Genomic DNA, 21924 nt, shown 5'->3' with positions numbered 1-21924 from the left:
CCATACCCTTATGTTAAACTTTGGAAAATAAACAACTCCCATTTCTTGTTATTAAATTCTATCAACATTTCCCCTGCCCAACTGATCAAAGTCCTGCTGCAATATTTAGCAACTATCTTCCTTATCTATAATACCAGATACTATAGTGTCATATGCAAACTTGTTAATCGTGCCTTGTATGTTTTTATCAAATTATTGATATAGATGACTAACAGCAATGGGCCCAGGACTGAACCCTCATCACTAGTCACAGACCTCCAGTTTGATAAACAACCTTCTACCAGCACCCTCTGCTTTCTTCCATGAGGCCAATTTCATATCCATGCAACTTTGATCCCATGTGACCTACCCTTCTCGAGCAGCCTATTGTACCATTATCAATGCCTCGCTGAAATCCAATGAGCGAGGCTTTGAGGCTCTTTCCCAGTCCTCACGCCTTTCTCCATAGTATAAACAGAAAATAACTCATTGAGGGCTTTGTATTTCTCCTGTAGCTCTACATAGAGTTGACCACATTGATTTCTGAGGGGGTCACATTTTTTTCCTCTAGTGATTTATTTTTTTCTCTTGCTGTACTTACAAAATCTCTTGGGATTGTCCCCAATGTTATTGATATCTCCTATCTCCTGTCCCTTTTTTCCACTCTTGATTTCTTTTTTCAGTTTGCTCCTCAGTTCCCAAACTAGTATCTATGAAAACTGCTTCATACTAAATTTTAACATCATCAAAGAGAATGCACGTTACATGAAAGTGTTGCCATTGCCACCTCGCTTCTCTCAATCCTGCGACTTCTATCACAAGGAAGGGCAGGGGAAGCGGCTGTGTGGTGGCCCTCAGACTTGCTGTTAAGGGCACAGGGTCATGTTAATGGCCATTCTTTACTTGCCTAATGGCTGGCAAAAGGATATTTTGTATAGATTACATTTTTGTGCTATTACATGACAATAAAAGGAATCTTGAAATATATCCCTGTTTCTTCACTGTAGATCTTCTACCATCTGGACTGGCCAATTTCAGAACTGGAAATATTGTCTTTAAGGGTGACACCCACATTGCCAACTCAAATGGGGGTGGGGGGGGGGGGGAGAGAAATTGCCCAATGGTTCAGAATTGGAAATGCCATGATTAATTGCACATAGTAATTTCCAGTGTCTCCTCATCCCATCATCACTAACTTATTCTCTCAAGTTCTTGTACTGAAAACCACATTAAGGGGGTTGAGAAAGTTGTGACCAACCCTTCCTGGAAGGCACAGCCAAGGCAACAGATACATTTTTTTTTAAATAACCCGTGGTTTACACAATCACACGTGAAGCCTTTTTATTTGGGCATATCTTTAGCACGCCCACATAGTTCCCCTCCCATACAAAATATCGATGTGTCAGTTTCCCGCTTGAGATCCTCAGGATCAGGGAAGATCGAGTCCGGGAGTAGAATACTTCTGCGGGTGTTCGATTCCGTCCCAAAGGCTTCTGAGCTGCATTTACCTGCGTCTCACATTTCAAGGTAAGAACTACCTGCCCCTTGTGCTGTGGTTTCGCGCGTACGGAAATCTGGCAGCCCCACTCAATGTTACAGCTTTGTAGACAAGGCGGGAACAAAAAAGGCAGAGTCCAAACTCTGGAATGGTGCAGTTTTGAGTTGGACGTGAGAAGTTCTTTTTTCTTCTTGATTTGTAGTTGTAATGTGGCAAACATAAAAGTCCTAGAATTGTACTGCACAGAAACATCCCGTTAGCACCTCACGTCTAGGCAAGCCCTACTGCCCAACGACACGAATCCCATTTTCCCCACCAAAAAACAGGACTCTAACCATTGTCTGTCTGAAGGGCTCTTGAAGGCAGCCATTGTGAGGGTCTCACCACATCTCCTGGCAGTCAGTTCCAGACATCAACCCATCCCTCCAACCCCCGCCCCGCTGTGTTTGTGTGTGTAACAAAAACAAGGCTGTCCCCTTTAACACTCGTTTCCCCCTAATCCTATCTGGATGGATTAAACTTTTAGAGATGTGGATGTCAAGTGTTAAAGTGCGTATGTTCACACTTGCAGAATTGAGCAGTCAGAAAACAGTCATAGAGCATAGAGGCAGGCCATTCAGCATACTGTGCCTAAAATAGATGACCTGGGAAAGCATTTAAGTGGGGTAGGCAGGAGCAGGGTGCATAAATTGGAGGCAGATTTACTCATGGAGAGGTACTGCAGAAATAAATTTAAATTTAGACATGCAGCACGGTAACAAACCTTTTTGGCCCATGAACCTGTGCCACCCAATTGACCTACAACTTCCTTACGTTTTGAAAGGTGAGAGAAAACCAAAGCTCCCGGAGGAAACCTATACATATAGGAGTACATACGAACTCCACACAGACAGCACTGACTTTGAACCCCTGTTGCTGGTCACTGGCTCTGTAATAACATTGGCAGAACCGCTACACTAACCATGCTGCCCCGTTCAAATATTCAGGGAACACTGCATAAGTATATTCTATGGAGACAGGGAAAGGATGGTAAGATGAAAAACCATAGTGTACAAGGGATGTATAAAATCAACCTAAGAAGAAAAGAAAAGCTTCTGAGAAGTTTCAGAAGTTGGGAACTAATGGATTCTAGAGAATTACAAGATTGGCAGTAAAGAATTTTAGATAGGGTGATGAAAAGGCATTGGTGAACAGACTTAAGAAAACGCGCAAGGAATTCTACAAGTACGTGGAGAACAAAAGGATGAGTTGTATGAGGGTAGGACCAATCAGAGGTGGAAATGGAAAAGTGTGTATGGAGTCACAGGAGATAGCATGGGTCCTTAATGAATGGTTTGCTTCAGTATTCACCAGTGAACAGAACCTTGGCAATTGTGAAGCAATTAAAGCAGACTGAAATGCTCAAGCATACTGACATTATGAAAGAGGTTGTGTTGAAGCTTTTGAAAAGTGTGAAGCTGGATAAGAGTCCAGGACCAGACAAGATCTACCCAAGGCTACTATGCAAAGTGAGAGAGGAGATTGCTGAACCACTGGCGATGATCACTAGGTACAGGAGAAGTACAGATCCACGATTGGAGGGTTGTACATGTGGTTCTCTGCTGCTCAGAAAAGGGAGTTAGCCCAGGAAATTATGCACAAGTAAGTCTTACTTCAATGGTGGACAAGCTGTTGGATTTACAAGCATTTAGGGAGGTATTGTCAAATTAAGGATAATAAGGGGAAGATCGTGTCTCAGTAGCTTAATTGAATTATTTTAAAATTCTAACTGTGTCTATTGATGAAGGTGGAGAAGTAGTTGTTGTGTACATGGATTTCAGGAAGGAATTTGATAAGGTTCCTCATGCAAAGTTTATTCAAAAAGGAAGGAAGCAGGAAATCCAAGGAGGCCTTGCTTGTGGATACAGATTTAGCTTGGCCAGAGGGTGGTTGTAGATGATCATAGTCATATTCTTCATGGAGGTCACTAACCAGTGGTGTTTCACTTGGATCTCTTCCGGCCCTTTGATTTTTATAAATGACATGGATGAAGAAGTGGAAGAGTAGATGAGTAAGTTTGCAGATAACATGAAGGTTGGTAGTGCTGTAGATAGCCTGAAGGGTAGCCAGAGGTTATCAGAGGGAGCAGGGCGGAGAAGTGGAAAATGGAGTTTAACCCGAAAAGTTGGAAATGGTTCATTTTTCTAGGTTAAATTTAAAGATAGAATACAATATTAATAGGAGGACTCTGAACAATGTGAAAGAACTAAGAGATCTATAACTATAAATGCTCTACTAATCTATACTATAAATTATCTGGTGCAAGCACTATGTAATTTTTATTTTAATAAAAACTTAAATTCACTAGAAACATATTCCAATGTATTTTACAGAGATGGATTCATTTAGTGGAACAATTTAGTGGATTTGGGAGTAGGGGCATGGGGGGTGGATGGAGGTTTGAGGGTGAGTGGGAAGAGGGATAGAGAATGAGCTGAGAACCCTGGGATGATACCTGCCACCCTGTCTCTCCCATGCAATCAAGAGCATTGTCAACAATCAGTATTAAGTTTTTTTTTTCATTAAAGAACATGGAGAGAAGCCAAATTTGTAATTCTTTCTGTTCATTTACACAGACAAGTCAGTTCTGCCCAGTTTTATAACGAGATGTGGCCACATGTAACAGTTCTTGAAGGGGTATCAATCCAGTATTACTTAAGTCCTCTAAAGGCACTTTCAGATGGTCAATTGACCCGCTTGTAAAGCTGCATATTTTGGCAAAATGCAGCTGGCCACGTGAATGTGCAGGAGGCGCCTGCAAGGTGAGTTTGGTAACACTCCTCTGAGAGGAATAATCCCCGCAGCCTAAAAGCGGCCGCATTCAGATGACAGTCAGCTAGCCAGTACCTGACAGCTTCTCTCCCAGTTCCCACACTGTTGGATGGCCGGCGCAGGCTGTCAGCACGGGGATGTCCCCACACTGATCCTGCTTCCCTGCTCTCTCCCCACTCACGAAATCAGTCCCCACACTGTCGGGCAGCCAGCGCGGGCTGTCCCCACACTGTCGTGACTAATTTTAGGAGTGGGGAGAAGGGGGCTGGAGCGGCCAGTGGGAGAGAAAGGGGCTGGCCTAAACAATGCCGGTACCCGACTCGAGTGTCTCCTTCTCCCCCACTTGCTGCTCCAGCCCCCGTACTCACCCGCCAGCCGCTCCAGCCCCCGTACTCATCCGCCAGTGCTCCAGCCTCCTCCCCCGCCAGTACTCCAGCCTCCTCCCCCGCCGGTGCTCCAGCCTCCTCCCCTGCCGGTGCTCCAGCCTCCTCCCCTGCCGGTGCTCCAGCCTCCTCCCCTGCCGGTGCTCCAGCCTCCTCCCCCACCAGTGCTCCAGCCTCCTCCCCCGCCAGTGCTCCAGCCTCCTCCCCCGCCGGTGCTCCAGCTTCCTCCCCCACCAGTGCTCATCATATTCTAGGGTTCAATGTAAACATCATAAAAATGAAATTGCTATTAACCAATGACTTTTGAATGTTTTGCAAAATGTAGTTTAATAATTTAAAAGTTATTTTCTAAGTTAATTTTGTCCTTCCAGTTTCTCACCAAACCCCATCAACTTACATGGACATGTTTACCTACATTCTGGTATTCTTCTTAATCTGGTGTCTGTGCTGGTGGATACGAGACAGACTTAAACTTGAAAAGCTCACAGACAAGTACATATTCATCACTGGCTGTGATACTGGTTTTGGAAATATGGCTGCGAAGGCCTTTGATAAAAGTGGATTCCAGGTATTTGCAGGGTGCCTGACAGAACAAGGGGCCCAAAGCTTGAGGAAGGAAACCTCAAGCAGGTTGGAAACAATTCTATTGGACATTACAAAATCAGACAACATCGAAAATGCAGTGAACCAGATCAAATGGAAAGTGGGAAATGCAGGTAAGTGGAATCCCAAATTTGCAAAGTAAATTTTAAATAAATCATAATTTTTTGTGTGGCCATTTTATCTGCATCTGGTCATCATTAACCTCAACTCTAATCCCAGTCTTTGGTTTGCCATTCTTCTTTCACAATATACCTGCACAATCTAAGTCAGTTATTAAGAAATGCTTTATCTGATTTTACCAGTTTAAATCTTTTCAGTTTCCCACACGTTCAAGTGATGCACTTTAACCTGATGCAGTTTATCACCACTTCTTCCATTGGTTTTATTCAATTGACATTGATTTCTCATGACACAATACTTACTATGGAGATAAACTCATTCTCACATGAGATCAAAGTTAAAGCAAGAGGCCCAGATTTCTCGTCTCACTCCTCTGCATTTTGCTCATGCTTGTTGATATACTCTGAAACATTGTTTATTTTAACCATATAACAATTACAGCACAGAAACAGGCCAGTTCAGCCCTTCTAACCTTTGCTGAATACCTTCTCCCACCGAGTCCATTGACCCACACCCAGCCCATAACCTTCCATACCTCTCTTCTCCATATACCTATCCAATTTTTCCTTAAATATTAAAGTCATGCCCGTAACTACCACTTTGGCCAAAAGCTCATTCCACACTCCCACCACCCTCTGAGTGAAGAAATTCTCCCCTCATGTTTCCCCTAAACTTTTCCCCTGCAAGCTCAGTCCATGTCCTCTTGTTTGAATCTCCCCCACTCTCAAAGGAAAAACCCTATCCACGTTTACTCTATCTGTCCCCCTCATCATTTTAAATACCTCTGTCAAATCACCCCTCAATCTTCTGCACTCCTCCCCTATTCCATTCTCATCACTTGTTTGTCTACATGCACACTTTATTTCAAACCCAAGCATTAGTGGAGTGTACAGAGAAATACAAAGGCATGCAGAGCTGCTAGAACATGCCCAGATGGTTATATAATTTTCTAATTGCATTATATATTTTCATGAAGTTAAACAAGAAAATCTGCATATGCTGGAGTCAAGTCAAATACACAAATGTGCTGGAAAACTCTGGAAGTAAGGAGAACCAACATTTCAGGCCCTTCATTAGGTATAAGCAAAAGTAGCAAGGTACCTGAATAAAAAGGTGAGTGAAACACGATGGGCTGCAGACACTGTGATTGTACTAAGCACACTGAATGCTGGAGGAACTCAGATGGTCTTTTCAGCATCTATAAGAGACAAAGATATATTACCGATCCTTCGGGCCTGAGCCCTTCAAGGAAAAAAATCAGAAAAGACAGAATCGGGATATTTCAGAAAGTCTCAAAATTCTAAAAATGGGGGAGGAATCCAGACCAACGAAAGATATTAATTGGATATGATAAGGTTCTAGGTAGAATTGATCATGTCTGTGCGAAAGGAGACAGGGAATGGAGAGATGATGGGGGAAAGGAGGGGGTTTTTAACAAAAATCAGAGAAGTTGATATTAAAGCCATCCGGTTGGAGGGGGGCCAGTCAGGAGATGAGGTGTTGTTCCTCCAATTTACGGGTGATCACGGTCTGGCAGTACATGACACCATGGACAGACATGACAGCAAGGGAATGGAATGGAGAATTAAAATGGGTGGCCACTGGGAGATCCATGCTATTGTCGCGACAGAGCCGAGGTGCTCAACAAAGCAATCTCCCAGTCTGCGTTCAGTCTCTCCGATGTAGAGGAGACCACAGAGGGAGCACTGGATGCAGTAGGTGACCCCTGCAGTGAAATGTTGCTTCACTTGGAATAACTATTTGGGGCCCCAAATGATACTGAGGGAAGAGGTGTGGGCTCCGTGCCAGTGGAGCATCTCCTGTGGTCAGAGGGGAGGGGTAGCTCCCAAGGGGATGATTAGTGGGGAGGGAGGAGTGGACAAGGGTGTCACGGAGGGTGTGGTCCCTGCGGAAGGCAGAGAGGGGAATATGTGTCTAGTGGTAGGATCTCTAAGTAGGTTAGGAAAATAGTGGAGGAGGATGTGTTGGATGCAGAGGCTGGTAGGGTGGAAGTTGAGGACAAGAGGAATTCTGTCTTTGTTGCGTGTGGGAGTGGAGATGACCAGGGCAGATGTGTGGGTAATGAAGGATATTCCATAAACTCACCAACTCCCACAGCTTCCTTGACTACACCTCTTCCTACCCTGTCCCCTGTAAGGATTCCATTCTATTCTCTCAATTCCTCCATCTCGATTGCTTCTGCACCCAGGATGAGGACCTCCATGCAAGATCATCAGAGATGCCCTCCTTCTTCAAATAACGTGGCTTTCCCTCTACCACCATCAACTCGGAATTCAACCCTATACTTCTCCATTTCTGATACTGAAGGCCTCAAAGCCCATTATTTCTTTCTCGATAATAAAACCAACCAGTCCCCTTCACCACCACCCTCCTCTGGCTGGCAGAACTTGTCCTCACCCTCAATAATTTCTCCTTTGACTCATCCCACTTTCTGCAAGTCAGAGGGCTAGCCATGGGTACCCACATGGTCCCCAGCTATGGCTGCCTTTTTGGTTGGCTTTATGGAGCAATCTATGCTACAAGCCTACACAGGCAAGGCCCCTCAACTCTTCTTCTGCTACATCGATGACTACTTTGGTGCTGCCTCATGTACCCATGCTGAGCTCGTTGATTTCATCCACTTTGCTGCCAACTTCCACCCTGACCTCAAATGTACTTGGTCCATCTCTAGCAACAATCTCCCTTTCCTTGATCTCTCTAAATCCATCTCAGACCGACATCTTCTATAAACCCACCAACTCCCACAGCTATCTTGACTATCTGAATAAAAAGGTGAGGGAAGGGGGAGGCAGAGAGGGGAGGAGGAGGAAGGGGCAGAGAATGGAGCACATGCTAACAGGTAGGAGGTGATAAGTCGATACAGGTGGGAGGGTAAAAGAGAGAAAAGAGCTAAAATTGAGGGGTGAGGATAACTGATAGGAGAAGGAAGGAAAGGGAGTGGGAAGCTGGAGGAAAGGTGAAAGGTGTAGGGAAAGAGAGATTTGGGGGAGGGTGGTTAATGGAAATTAGCAAAGTCGAAGTTCATGCCATCTGATTGGAGACTGTCGAGGCAGAATAAAGATGTTGTTCTGCTAATTTGTAGGTGGCCTGCTGGTATCTGTGCCTGGAGGCAATGGTGGTCCACCTATCACCTGTTAGCTTCTACTCCTCCCCAAACCCTTCATCATCCCCTCTCCTCTCCTCCTTATCTCCTCTCCCAACAATTTTATTTAGGTTCTTGATTATACCTGATAAAGAGGCCAGGCCTTAAATGTTGGTTACTCTTTACTTCCTGTGCATGAGGCTTGACCTACTGAGTTTCTCCAGCACACTTGTGCATTGCTGTGTATGTGCATACTCCCCATAAACATTCACATTCACATGTCTTTACACACACTGCAACATGGAACTATGACTTTACACCTGCTTATTACTGTCTGTCTCCAACTTCACCCCTCCTTCCCTCCACCTGGTTCTATCTCCAATTTATTTCTTTCACATCACCCATCTGCCTCTGTCTGTCAACTCCATGCCTACCTTCCTACATCTGGATCCAGCTGCCCGACATTCCACACCCCTCCTCGGAACATCTATCACGTATCCCACCTTCCCCCACCCCCTATCTCACCCCTCATCCTCTCCTCTTTATACCACCTATATTTTTTCACTCTCAGTCCTGATGTAGAGTCTCAACCCTGCAGTTCCAATAGCCATTTGTATTTTGTTCCAGATTCTAGCATCTCTTAGACTTCCATGACTTTATTGTGTTTGCACAACAGAGTTAAGCGCTAGGGCTTTTCAGTTATGTTGGCAGTCACTGGTGGTATGATTTAACTTCAATGTGTGTTGGGTTCCCCTTTGCTTAGGCTCTCTGCTTGTGTTTCCCAAGAGAAGTGGCAAAGGAACATACATCTACCTGCATATATACAGAGGAAATGTAAAAGCATGTAAATGATAAAACTACATAAAGTAACGCCTTCACAGCGCCAGCGATTTGGAACCGGACCGGGGTTCGAATCCCGTGCTGTCTGCAAGGATTTTGTACGTTGGCCCTGTGTCTGCATGGGTTTTCTCTGGGGGCTCCTGGTTCCTCTCACCATTCAAAACGTACTTGGGGTATCTGTTAATTGGGTGGCACAGACTCGTGAGCTGAAATGGCCTGTTCAGTGCTGTTTGTCTAAATTTAAAAAAGAAAAAAAATTTGATTTATCAATAATTCAGCACATCTATTCATATTAACTGCACTACAGATGGTCCAGGTGACATTTAAACTATTGGCCGTTTATCCCAGGGAGTGACACAACATGACTGGAATTAGATCAGATATCTATTAAACTCACTGCCTGTTGTACATGCAATTGAATTAAATGTCTGAAGCTGCAGAAAACCCAAGGCCAATTCCATGCTTCCCATTAACTTAGTCAACTGAACTTGTCATGCAACTGGTTGTGATAGTACAGATTCTATCACCAATATGTATATATAGATTGTAGTGTAAGATTATTGTGATTGGCTGAGAGCATAGCCACGCCTACCGGCAGGTCTTAAAGGGTTGCTCCTAGCCAGACCAGGTCATTCTGGACTGGTTGACCTACCTGTGATACGCTCCAGTCTTTGAGTTAATAAAAGCCTTGGTTTGGATCAACAAGCCTTTGAATCTTTCGACGCGCTCTACACTGGTATAATTCCAGTAGGTTAAAAGTTTTAAAAGTCTGAATACTTAGTTGTTTTTTTTACGTAACCATTTTATGTAGGTCTGTCCTACTTTGTTTCTGCAGGTCTGTGGGGGTTAATAAACAACGCTGGGATAGCTGGAACACTCTGTCCCACGGATTGGTTAAGAATTGAACATTTCAGAAGACCAATGGAAGTTAATTTATTAGGACCTATAGAAGTGACATTAAAATTGCTACCACTGGTTAAAAAAGCCAGAGGAAGAATAGTGAATGTGAGCAGTGTTCTTGGTCGATTAGTTATGGGTGGTGGAGGATACTATCCATCAAAGTATGGAATGGAAGCTTTCAATGACAGCTTAAGGTGAGTTCACGAATAGGCTGAAATTTGACTTTCATAATTAAACCTCCTACTATATTCTGGATTTTTGGAGCCCTCTATTTCAACCTACTAAGTTTGTAATTAAACAAGCTACACTGAACATACAAATATATTGGATTATTTGCAGGTTTTTATTGACAGGAAAGTAGCAAAATAACTAAGAGATCAAAGTAAACCCAAGTGTAATTCAATACAGGTGCTCCCCTACTTACAATGGTCTGACTTACGAGTTTTCAAAGTTACGATGGTTCAAATCCATACTTTCAGTTTCGAATTCTGATCTGTTCCCGCGCTTGTGATATGCAGTATGCTTCTCTCTCGCAAAGCTGACTCCACCACACTCGCAGTACCTGTGGCGACCAGCGTCGATGCCTTGGTGCCTTCAACAGGTGTTGATGACGCCATGCGTTCTGAATCATTATCAGAAGACCGTGAAATGAATGAACCTGTTACTTTAGCATCCTCACCTTTCAGCAATGAACTTTAGTTCAATGCCTCTTCATTCTTCTTGCCCAGTCTGCTTTCAGCTGTGTACATTAATGGGGTTTTTCAGTGTGGAATAAGATATTCAGATTTTAATCATAAAAAAATTCATAGGTCCAGTATTCTTTTTTGACATAATGGGCTTGCCGGAATGCAAGTTGAGGAGAACCTGGAGGGAAAAACCCTATTCATAATGCCACCCCTCATTAATTGAGATCATTACTGGTGTCGAGGAATACTGAGCTGGTAAAATATTTGCAACATGCAATATGGAATAGATTTAATGTTATGAGAAAGTGGATATTCTTGTCCATAAACATCAACTCCCTTGAAGTTGCAAACCTGATTATCTTTTGACTCAGTTTTACAAAAAGGCATATTTATTCAGTGTATCAAAATTCACAGGGTGATTGGTTTCAATCTTATTACAGAGCAGTTTTTATTTCATATCTGATTTTTATGCATTTGGTTCAGTATTATTGCCTCTATTTCCAAAGTTGTAGGTATAAAGCTTAATTTAGAGACATGAGTTTATGATTTCAGTTTTCTGTGGCACTGTTTTAGAATTAATCTTATACAGGAATTCCATCTGCTCTCTCATCTGAATTCCCACAGCAAAGAATTTCTTCCGATATTTAAGTTAATATTAATTCTTTAACTAAAACACACATTTGGAACATACTGGTGATGTTAAAAGTAATACACAAATGCAGGATATTGCTTCCTATCTAAGATTCCTTAAAAATGTAAGTTTCCTATTGCTCAATGTGATTTATAGCAGTCTCTGGATACTTTTATATAAAGTTGTGGTACATGGGTAGTAATTTACTCGTCCATGATGTACCTTGCAAATACTCTTAGGATTTGTATCACATTATTTCACATATCTTGCTTTTTTGACCTGATAGCTAAATTTTGAGATCTTTGATATTTATCTTTCATATAATTTTGGGTAGATTAGATATTAAACACAGGAGCAAATAAGCATCTTAAATGCATGATTATTTGTGAATTATATCTATAAATATATTTCTTGTCAATTATTTTCTCTATTAACTTAATTGTCATGGGAAAAACCCCTGCAGGGGTGATAAATGCTTCTCTCACTTTCCTGTATCATCCTTCAGGACTGTCTCAATATTAGTCTACTTCTTCAATCAAGTTTACTTCTTTAAGTACCTCCTGGAGATTTTGGAATATGGCATTTAAAAATGGTAAATGAATAAACATCATGGATCCTAATCAGTATAGAAAAGTGCTGAAGAAATTCAACAGGTCCGGCAGCATTTATAAGAAGCTATAGTTAATCTATTGTTAACCAATGAACAGCTAAGGCCTGAAACATTGGTTACCCTTTGCTTCCTATAGATGTGGCATGACCTGCTGAATTTCTCCACCATTTTTGTGTACAGTAAGTCCCCGAATTAAGAACATCCAACTTACGGACAACTTGTCCTTACGAATGGACTATGCACGGCTTCAGTGGTTCGTCGGCTCGAAGAAGGAGAACACCGTCTGACATTTTAAGTCAGATAACATTTCCGTTAACACTGTGTTGAGTGCGTAACTTTATATTTGGTTTAAAATTTTCTCTTACTTACCATTGTAACCATGCCTCCAAAGTGTCAAAGAAAAGGAAAACTATCACGATTGAAAATAAAGTGGAAATAATAAAACAATTAGAAAGAGGTGAAAGGCTATTGGACATTGGAAAAGCGTTAGGCAACAGTCAGTCATTGATTGAAACAATTTTAAAGGATAAAGTGAGAAAAATGGAGCATGTGAAAATTACAATTATTACTAAACAACGCAGTGGTTTAATTATTGAAATGGAAAGGCTATTAATAATTTGGTTAGACGATTAAAATCAGCGTAATATGACAGTTAGCCTTATTTTAGTTCAAGAAATGGCTCAGAGCCTTTTCAATGATTTAAAAGATTCACGTGCAGCAAGTGAAGATTATTGTGATGAAGAATTAGTTGCGAGTGGGAGTTGGTTCAATCATTTCAAAGTGAGGGCAAATTTACATAATATTATAGTGTGAGGTGAAGTGCATTGTAAGTGCTGCAGGTGATTATTTTTCCCCTGAAACCTTGAAACAAATTATTGAGGAGGAAGGTTATTTGCCAGACCAAATATTTAATGTAAACAAGATTGGCTTATTTTGGAAAAAAAAATCCCTGAAAGGACGAAAAAAGTGCACCAGGGCTAAGGCAGCGAAGGATAGGATATCGTTATTGCTTGGGGATAACATATCCAGGGATTTCAAGCTCAAGCCTTTGCTTGGTATTGCTCTCTAAATCTGAGGGCAGTTTGCCTTATCATTAAGGCGTCTCTTCCCATTATTTGGAAGGAAAATGCGAAGGCCTGGGTTACAATTGCCATCTTTGAAGATTTGTTCTTGAACCATTTTGTCCCTGCTGTTGAATGTTATTGCCTGGCCAAGGTTCTCCTTGTGCTTGACAACACACTTGGACATCCAAGCACTTTAGATGATCTTTAACCTCAGTGTAAAGGTCATATTTTTACCCTCCCACACTACAATGGATCTGGAGTCATAGTTTCCTTTGCGGCCTATTATTTACGGCAGACATTTTCACAAGCAATCAGGGCTCCCCAAGATGATGTGACGAGCTTAATGGAGTTCTGGAGGAACTATAACATCTATGATACCATCCGAAATATTGCTGACTCTTGGGATGAAGTGAAGCAGTCAAATATGGAAGGAGTGTGGAAAAAACAGTGCCCCTACTTTGTGCATGCTTTTCAGGGGTTTACAACTGATGACATCGCTGAAGCCAGGCAAGTTGTGATTGATATTGGTAATCAACTGCAGTTGGACATCAGTGAAAATAATGTTGTAGAGTTGCTCGACTCCCATGCCGAAGAACTGACCAATGAAGATCTTATGGAACTAGAGCAGCAGATTTGAGGAAGAAGACTGGGTCCTAAAAAACTCCAGAACCAAAAATGTTTTTGATGAAAGAGTTAGTTGAAGCCTTTTTGTCTCATTGAAGCAGGGATAGCAAAGTTAGAGGAGAGTGATCCTCATACAGAGAGGTTCACCAAAAGCTTGCCATATAGATACCGAGGCCCTCAGCTGCCACAGAAAGAAAAGCTCTGTACAAACCGCCCTTGATGCCTACTTCAAGAAATTGACTCCAGTAGTTTTATATGCATGGAAAGGTCAAATATATTCTATATACTAAGACAAGCATTTGACTAACTGACACTAAATAAGAACCATGTGTACCTGCTCTAACTTACCTACAAATTTGGTTTAAAGACAGACTTAAAACAGATCTCATTCATAACCCAGGGACTGATTGCATTGTTACTATAATCACAGCATCTGCAGACTTTTCTGTTTCACATGGATGCTATTGAGTTACTTTTTCAATGACATACCTAAGAAATGCAGTGACAACAAACTTGTCCTTATTGTTTAATTTATGTTCCTGGCATCCTAATTTAACTTACATATTTTAATTTTGATGCTTAGATTAGAATGTAATTTAGTGAGGTTAAAATGTGCAATCAATTCCACATTAATGACCACCACTGTGGTATGTTTTCACAGACACCATAACACAAACATCCATGACCATCCTTTAGTTCATATTCGTTCCTCCAAACTATGGTCTCACTCGTGTTGTAATCAATAAGAAATCCAGTTACTGTGATACCAACTCATGCTACTTTCACTGCCCTGACCCTGCTGTAGGATGAGAGTGCATTTGGGTAAGAACATACTGCAGACTGTAGATTATGGATGATCAAAAATGATATATTCTACATTTTAGTACAGTTTACAACTGAACAGATTGGTTCTTTCCATTCTCATCAATGCAAATTGTGCTGTTTGCTCAGGCGTGATTTGAAGAGTTTTGGAATAAAAGTTGCCTGTATTGAACCTGGGACTTTTGAAACCAGATTGACGAACTGTGACTTACATCATCATGAGAGACAATGCATCTGGGAGAACCTCCCTCCTGATGTGAGAAAACAATATGGAGAAGATTATTTTATACAATGTAAGAAATATTCATCCTTTTGACTTTTCAAAGAACCCTAAGAATTACATTGTGAATATTAGGTATATTTTGTTACAATATCTGTGCTTTAGAAGCTCAGTAAAGTAATTATTGAAATAATAAAATTTGAATACCCCAGTAAGCATGTACACCAGTGGTTCTCAACCTTTTCCTTTCCACTCACATACCACTTTAAGTAATCCCTATGCCATCGGTGCTCTGTGATTAGTAAGGGATTGCTTAAGGTGGGATGTGGGTGGGAAGGGAAGGATGAGTGTACACCATTAATTTTGATGAGTAGTTTTAGAGCCTTTGTCTTCCTCACAAATCAGTTAATCCTCATTTGTCTTAAAGGCCTGCTACCAAATTTTATGTGGACACAAGAAACTGAAGATGTCAAAACCTGGAGAAATAGGGAAAATATTGGAGCAATTTATGGGATTGAGCAGCATCTTTCCTCCAAAGATGCTGCTCAACCTTTTGAGTTTCTCCACAATATATTTACAACCATATGTTTATGGATGTCATGTTGAATTATTGAAAGGTAATTCCCATAAAGACTCTTAGAACCTTTCAGGATTAAATTATTGCTAAGCTTGTCAACTTTGTTTTTTTTTATAAAAGGCCAGGATGAGGATGTGGAAAGGTGGATTAGTAAATTTGCGGATGATACAAAGTAATATTGGGGATAGTCTGGAGGGTTGTCAGAGGTTAGAGAGGGTGATGGATAGGATACAGAGCTGGGCTGAGAAGTGGCAGATTGAGTTTAACCCAGAAAAATGTGAAGTGGTTCATTTTGGTACAGCACGGTACTGAGCCCATTTCCCTACTGCTAATCCCATGGAACGTAAAAGTTGAAGGCAGAATACAATGTTAAGGGAAGGATTCTAAGCAATGTGGAAGAACTGAGAGATCTTGGGGTCTGTGTTCACAGGACAATTAAAGCTTCTGCACAGGTTGACAGTATAGTTAAGAAAGTGTATGGTGTGTTAACCTTCATTAACTGTGGGATCAAGTTCAAGAGCCACAAGGTAATGTTGCAGCTATACAAGACTTCAGTTGGACCCCACTTCGAATATTGTGTTCAGTTCTGATCAACTCACTACAAGAAGGATGTGGATGCCACAGAGAGGGTGCAGAGGAGATTTACAAGGATGCTGGCTGGATTGGAGAATATGCCTCATGAGGATAGTTTGAGTGAACTTGGTCTTTTCTCCTTGGAGCAGAGGATGAGGGGGTAACCCAATAGAGTTGTAATATGTTAATGAGAGGCATTGATCATGTGGATGGCAAAAGGCTTTTCACAGAGCTGAAATGGCCAACATGAGGGGGCATAGATTTGTTTCTTGGGATTAAATACAGGAGGGATGCAAGAGGTAAGTTCTTCACACAGAGAGTGATGGGTGCATGGAATGTACTTATGGCAATAGTGGTGGAGGCAGGTGCACTAAGATCTTTTAAGAGACATTTGGATAGATACATGAAATGGAGACAAATGTAGGGTTTGCAGTAGGGAAATGTAGACATTTGTTTGGGTTGGTTATTGGGTTGGCACAACACTGTGGTTCGAAGGGCCTGTACTGAGCTGTAGATTTGTATGTTCTGTTTTATGTTCAGAAGTCCATTTTAGTTCAATGATCAACATTGAATTATATGAGTGCAGTATTGTGTAATGCCTGTCATTCTTTCACATATTTATACACTGCTGTTCATTACACGATACAACAACAATGAAACTGGTGCATCTTGGGAATCTCTGATGTTTAATTATTAGATTGAGGAGACCCAACCCACAGAATTGCAAAAGGTGACCTGATTGTTTTGAATTCTGAAATTTGCAAGTTTACAGATGATTAAACCATTAAATGGTTTATTATTTTCAGATGTACTAACATAACAGTGATAAAACTTTGTTTTGCATGATATCCTAAGTTCAACAGGTAGTGCAAGATAAAACAGAAATACATTATATTAACTTAAGTATAACGTAACAGTGACACGATTAGCATAGTGATTAGAGCAACACTTGCAGCGCCAGTGCCCGGGGTTCAAATCCCGCGCTGTCGGTAAGGTGTTTGTACATTCTCCCCACGTCTGCGTGGTTTTCCTCCGGGTGCCCTGGTTTCCTCCCACCATTCAAAAATGTATCGAGGTTCATTGGGGGTGTAATTTGGTGGCACGGGCTTGTGTTGCATGTCTCAACTAAAATTAAAAATATCGTGTAAAGGAGAAAAGTGCAGTTAAAGCAGTGCAGAACTATGATGAGGCCAGGTTTGTGAGATCCTCTTATGTTTAAGGTTCATTCAAGAAAACAGCATGAAAGAGACAGTTCTTGAATCTTATGGTACATGAAAATCATGTTCATTCTTCCAGGATAGGGAATATACCAGTGTGGTCTGAATCCTTTTGTTTGTTTAATGGTACAGTGGGAATTATAGATGGAGTAAGTGGAGGGGAGGCTAGTGTGTGATGGACTGTGCTCCATTCTCAGCTCTCTCCATGTTCTTGTTGTCTTGGGCAGTACAGTTCCCATGCCAGCCCATGTTGCATCAGACAAGCTCATTTCTATGGTGCCCCCATAAAAATTTCCATAGTGTTAACGTGGTTGAACCAGACCAATTGTTGCTGGTATTTTCATCTAGAAACAAATCTCCCTACCGTCCCCACCTCAGCACCATTGTTACAGACAAAGGTGTGTACTCCACCCTCCTTCTTGAAGTTAATCACCAGCTCCTTCATTTTGCTGACATGGAGGGAGAGGATGTTGCCTTGACACCATGCCACTGAACTCTACCCATCTCCTTCCTCTAATCGATCTTGTTGTTGTTTGAGATCTGTCCTACGACAGTGGTGTTCTCTGCAAACTTGTAAAATGAGTTACAGGAGAATTGTGCCATCAGAAGGGATGGAGTGAGCAGCCTTGTGGGGCCCTGGTGCAGAGGGTGATCGCCAATCCTCACTACTTGCAGCCTGCAGGTCAAGAAGTTGAGGATCCAGTTGTTGAGGCCTTTCACCACCATTCCTCCTTGGAATTCATAGCATGCATATGAAAATCAAGGGCTGTTTCAGCAAATAAAGAGATGAGAAAAGCAGTGAGTGAGGCAACAACTATGGAGAGAAATGGACTCTCCAGATTATTTTCATATGTCTCATTAAAACTGTATGGCTCAAATCTCATTGAGGAAGTTCACTTAGCTAACAATTCTGTTGTGGTGGACAGAAATGTTAATCCATTTTTTTCTAATTATGGATGCTAGACATGTATTTTTTAAAGCATTTCCATCTTTATACCAGATTTCGTACTTACTTAACACTTCCCTTTGAATATTCACAGCAGACATTAGACGAGCGAAATTGGTGAAAATATTGTCAAGTACAGATCTTTCACAGGTGGTGTGGTGTATGGAACATGCTCTGACAGCCAAGTACCCAAGGACCAGGTACAGTGCAGGTCTTGATGCAAAACTACTATGGATCCCTCTGACATATTTGCCAACATTTGTAGCAGATTACCTGCTAACTACAAATACAATAATAGATGCAAAAGCTGTGTAAACAATTCACTCCAACTGCACACAATTTGTGACATATTTGCCATAGGTATTGCAATTTTAAACTTCATCTTTGTGTGAATAAATGTGTAAATCACAATGTTCGTACAGATTGTTTGAGGAAGAAAAAAAAATACATGTCATCGCACGGACATCACCACCAATGGTATTGCATCTTCACCAGACATCTTTATTCTCGAGCTGCTGAGAGGGGAAATAGTTACTCCGTCAGAGCTAAAATGGACAGTGCAAAAGGTGGTTGGTAAAGGCATGGTTCATCATACCTCAAAGAAGTTTCCTAACATCCAAAGATTTGCAGCTAATGTGGTCAGAATGATGTCTCCCTTGTTGTAAACTCTTTGGTTTTATGATTCTTATAAATGAGAGGAATATTTTAAAATAACTCGTTTCCCTCATATGATGATAGAAATGAAGGCATTTCAATTTGCAGGGATATTTCTGACCTATCATTTTTATTCCTTTTTGTATCTTTGCCAGAACTGTGTAAAAGTTACTTCTCTCGTTGATAACCCCTCTTGTTCTTGTGGCCTACTTTGCAAAATAGCTTCTTTAGTGGTCGCAGGAATAAAGTATGATAAAAGCTGCTGCTCTTACATGGGATATACACACAATTTTCTTTCTTAATGTACCATCATATCAGCTCACTAAAGACCATTTTACTCATTAAAAAAAGAACTTTCTGAATTCTGATTTTGCAAGAAATAGCTGGATTTAAGCAGTGGAAAAGGTAACATTTTTGGATCGTTAAAATATATATGTAGCTTTACAAAATTAATTTATCAACAACAAAATATTTCTGATTTTGGTGCAGTAAGAAAATATTTTTGATCATTTAATTCTGTGATATTTAAATAAAATATTAACAGATATTCTCAATAAATGTTCTTTTTCTGGCTAATGCATAGTTTTTTTTGTATATTGTGATAAAGCCTTTGCATTGTGTGAGGCATTACTGGAGAAGACAAATACTGAACCTCTACTCACTCAATACCAATGAATATGGTAGGTTGGACAATGTGATAATAATTCTAATGATCAGGGTTTTATGGATTACCTGATGTGGATTACCCCTGTAATAATGTGAAGTTCTCAGAACCCAGAAAAAAATGAATGGGAATGAATGATGTAAAGAAATTCCTCATTATTAATCACAAACACTACCCCAGTAGACCTGAATTGGCATGCTATTTAACTGATCTTACAGAGAGAATTAGATCAGGCTAAGGACCATTTGGAGCCAGAGTGGACACTGCAGCAGCCTTCATTTGGAATTTTTTTGAGATGCAACCTTTTATAAGCCAGAATCATGCGCTCGACAGCGGTGATATCATCACATACTGACATCACATGGCCAGTTCGATGCCTCCTGGGAGTTGTAGTGCCACTATACTGCCACTGCAATACTACATTTAGAATGTAACATACATTAAATTCTTTAACTTTTGTCTATCGTAAGGCAGATGGAGAGTTGTCACTGTGTCCAGCGCCCCTCGCAGGGATCTCCAAAGGGAATAGTGAGCAAAACTAAAGCACTTGAGATTCCAGGTAATACGCGGCCATGGGATGAGAATGAGTCACTCAGCAGGAAATCATATAACCATATGACAATTACAGTATGGAAACAGGCCATCTCGGCCCCTCTCGTCTGCATCGATTATTGGACATTGAATGAATTGTTATATATGTAAGTTCAGTGTTCAGGTGCAAATGGAATCCTTGTTTTTTTGGAGCTTGCCATGAACATAAAACACTAATAACAATTTAAGAGTAAGGCATTATGAAGATGGATAAAAAAGAATAAAAGATATATAGATATTTCCTCATTCACTTACTCTATGAGTGAGTAAATGAGCAAAAAAGGTGCTGTGTTAATAGAGCAGATAGACCTTTGGTGGTCTTGAGAAAGTGTAATGGTCAGGGTAGTACAGAAAAGTTCAAGAGCCAGATATTTTTTGGAAGGAAGCTAGAGGTAGCAGATTGTTGGTTTCTGTATCTTCTGCTTAAGGTGGCAAGAAGAGAGCATGGCCAAGGTGATGGAAGTCTCTCATGACATTGGGTAGCTACTCTATAGATATCTGTGATAGACTTGCTGCATCTGCCACATTTGTTACCTTCTGCGTTCTTGGCCATTCAAGTTATCAAATGGGCTGTGATATAACCAGTCAGTACACTTCCGCAGTAGATCTATTGAAATCTCTTCTATGTAAAAAGAGATTGAAAATAAAGATGAGAGCTTATTGAGGTCAAACCAAATGGAAGTAAATAAAAGTGCTAATGGATTATTTTCCAAAGGCTACATGAAATTATTAGTGAGAGTGAACAGAAAGTGGATTATAAAAGAAGCAGAAACTTGGTGCGACACACAGGAGACTACAAATGCTGAAATCTCACGCTAAATACACTTTGCTGGAGGAACTCAGCGGGTCAACTGCAACAGTGGAGGAACTCAGCAGGTCAACTGCAACAGTGGAGGAACTCAGCAGGTCAACTGCAACAGTGGAGGAACTCAGCAGGTCAACTGCAACAGTGGAGGAACTCAGCAGGTCAACTGCAACAGTGGAGGAACTCAGCAGGTCAACTGCAACTCAGCGGGTCAACTGCAACAGTGGGAGACAAAGAATAGTCGATTTTTCAAAACAAAACCCTTTATTGAGACTGGTTAAATGAAGCCAGTGTAAAGAGGACAAGATGGGAGTGGTGGGCCAGAGCCCCCATGTGGGATTGGTGAACTAGGTAGAGGTGAAACATGACAGACAGAGGAAGAAGATTGACAGATGCCAGATAAAGGGAGAGAGAAGTAAGACAAACAAAAGGGTTAAGAAGATGAGTCAATAGGTGCAGGAGTAGGTCATTCGGCCTTTCGAGCCAGCACTGCCATTCACTGTGATCATGGCTGAACATCCACAATCAGAACCCCGTTCCTGCCTTCGCCCCTTGACTTCACTATCTTTCAGAGCTCCATCTAACTCCTGAAAACATCCAGAGATTTGGCCTCCACTCCTTTCTGAGGCAGAGCATTCCACAGATCCACAACTCTCTGGGCAAAAGAAGTTCTTGCTCACTTCTGTTCTAAATGACCTACCCCTTATTCTTAAACTGTGGCCTCTGGTTCTGGACTCCCCCAACATCGGGAACATGTTTCCTGCCTCTAGCTTGTACAATCCCTTAATAATCTTATGTTTCAATCAGAGCCCCTCTCATCCTTCTAAATTCAAATATATATAAACCAAGTCACTCCAATCTTTCAAAATATGACAGTCCTGCTATCCTGGGAATTAACCTTGTGGACCTACACTGCACTCCCTCAATAGCAAGAATGTCCTTTCTCAAACCTGGAGACCAGAACTGCACACAATACTCCAGATGTGGTCTCACCAGAGCCCTG

General features: G+C 41.3%; 1 protein-coding gene across 2 annotated transcripts; it reads left to right on the top strand.

The window, feature by feature from the left end:
• Nucleotides 1-1216: 1216 nt before the first annotated feature.
• Nucleotides 1217-19437, top strand: LOC138762065 (dehydrogenase/reductase SDR family member 9-like). Of its 2 annotated transcripts, none has more exons than XM_069935304.1 (5): nucleotides 1217-1506; nucleotides 5043-5387; nucleotides 10173-10431; nucleotides 14804-14967; nucleotides 18305-19437. In XM_069935304.1, exons 2-5 carry the CDS (start codon nucleotides 5069-5071, stop codon nucleotides 18520-18522), a joined length of 960 nt encoding a protein of 319 aa, XP_069791405.1. In that variant the 5' UTR covers nucleotides 1217-1506; nucleotides 5043-5068; the 3' UTR covers nucleotides 18523-19437. The 2 variants fall into 2 exon arrangements, with proteins under 2 accessions (XP_069791405.1, XP_069791403.1); XM_069935302.1 differs by having other exon boundaries at nucleotides 1339-1506; nucleotides 18302-19437.
• Nucleotides 19438-21924: the final 2487 nt, after the last annotated feature.

The sequence above is a fragment of the Narcine bancroftii genome, chromosome 4 (assembly GCF_036971445.1).
Source record: "Narcine bancroftii isolate sNarBan1 chromosome 4, sNarBan1.hap1, whole genome shotgun sequence".
NCBI lineage: Eukaryota > Metazoa > Chordata > Chondrichthyes > Torpediniformes > Narcinidae > Narcine > Narcine bancroftii.
Note: the sequence above shows the minus strand (reverse complement) of the source record. Positions and strands in the feature narration are given on the sequence as shown.

Coding starts and splice junctions, on each gene's coding strand:
- LOC138762065 (XM_069935302.1), top strand. CDS start 5,069: ATGGACATGTTTACCTACATTCTGGTATTCTTCTTAATCTGGTGTCTG. Junction 5,388..10,172: donor ATGGAAAGTGGGAAATGCAG/GTAAGTGGAATC, acceptor TTGTTTCTGCAG/GTCTGTGGGGGTTAATAAAC. Junction 10,432..14,803: donor GCTTTCAATGACAGCTTAAG/GTGAGTTCACGA, acceptor CTGTTTGCTCAG/GCGTGATTTGAAGAGTTTTG.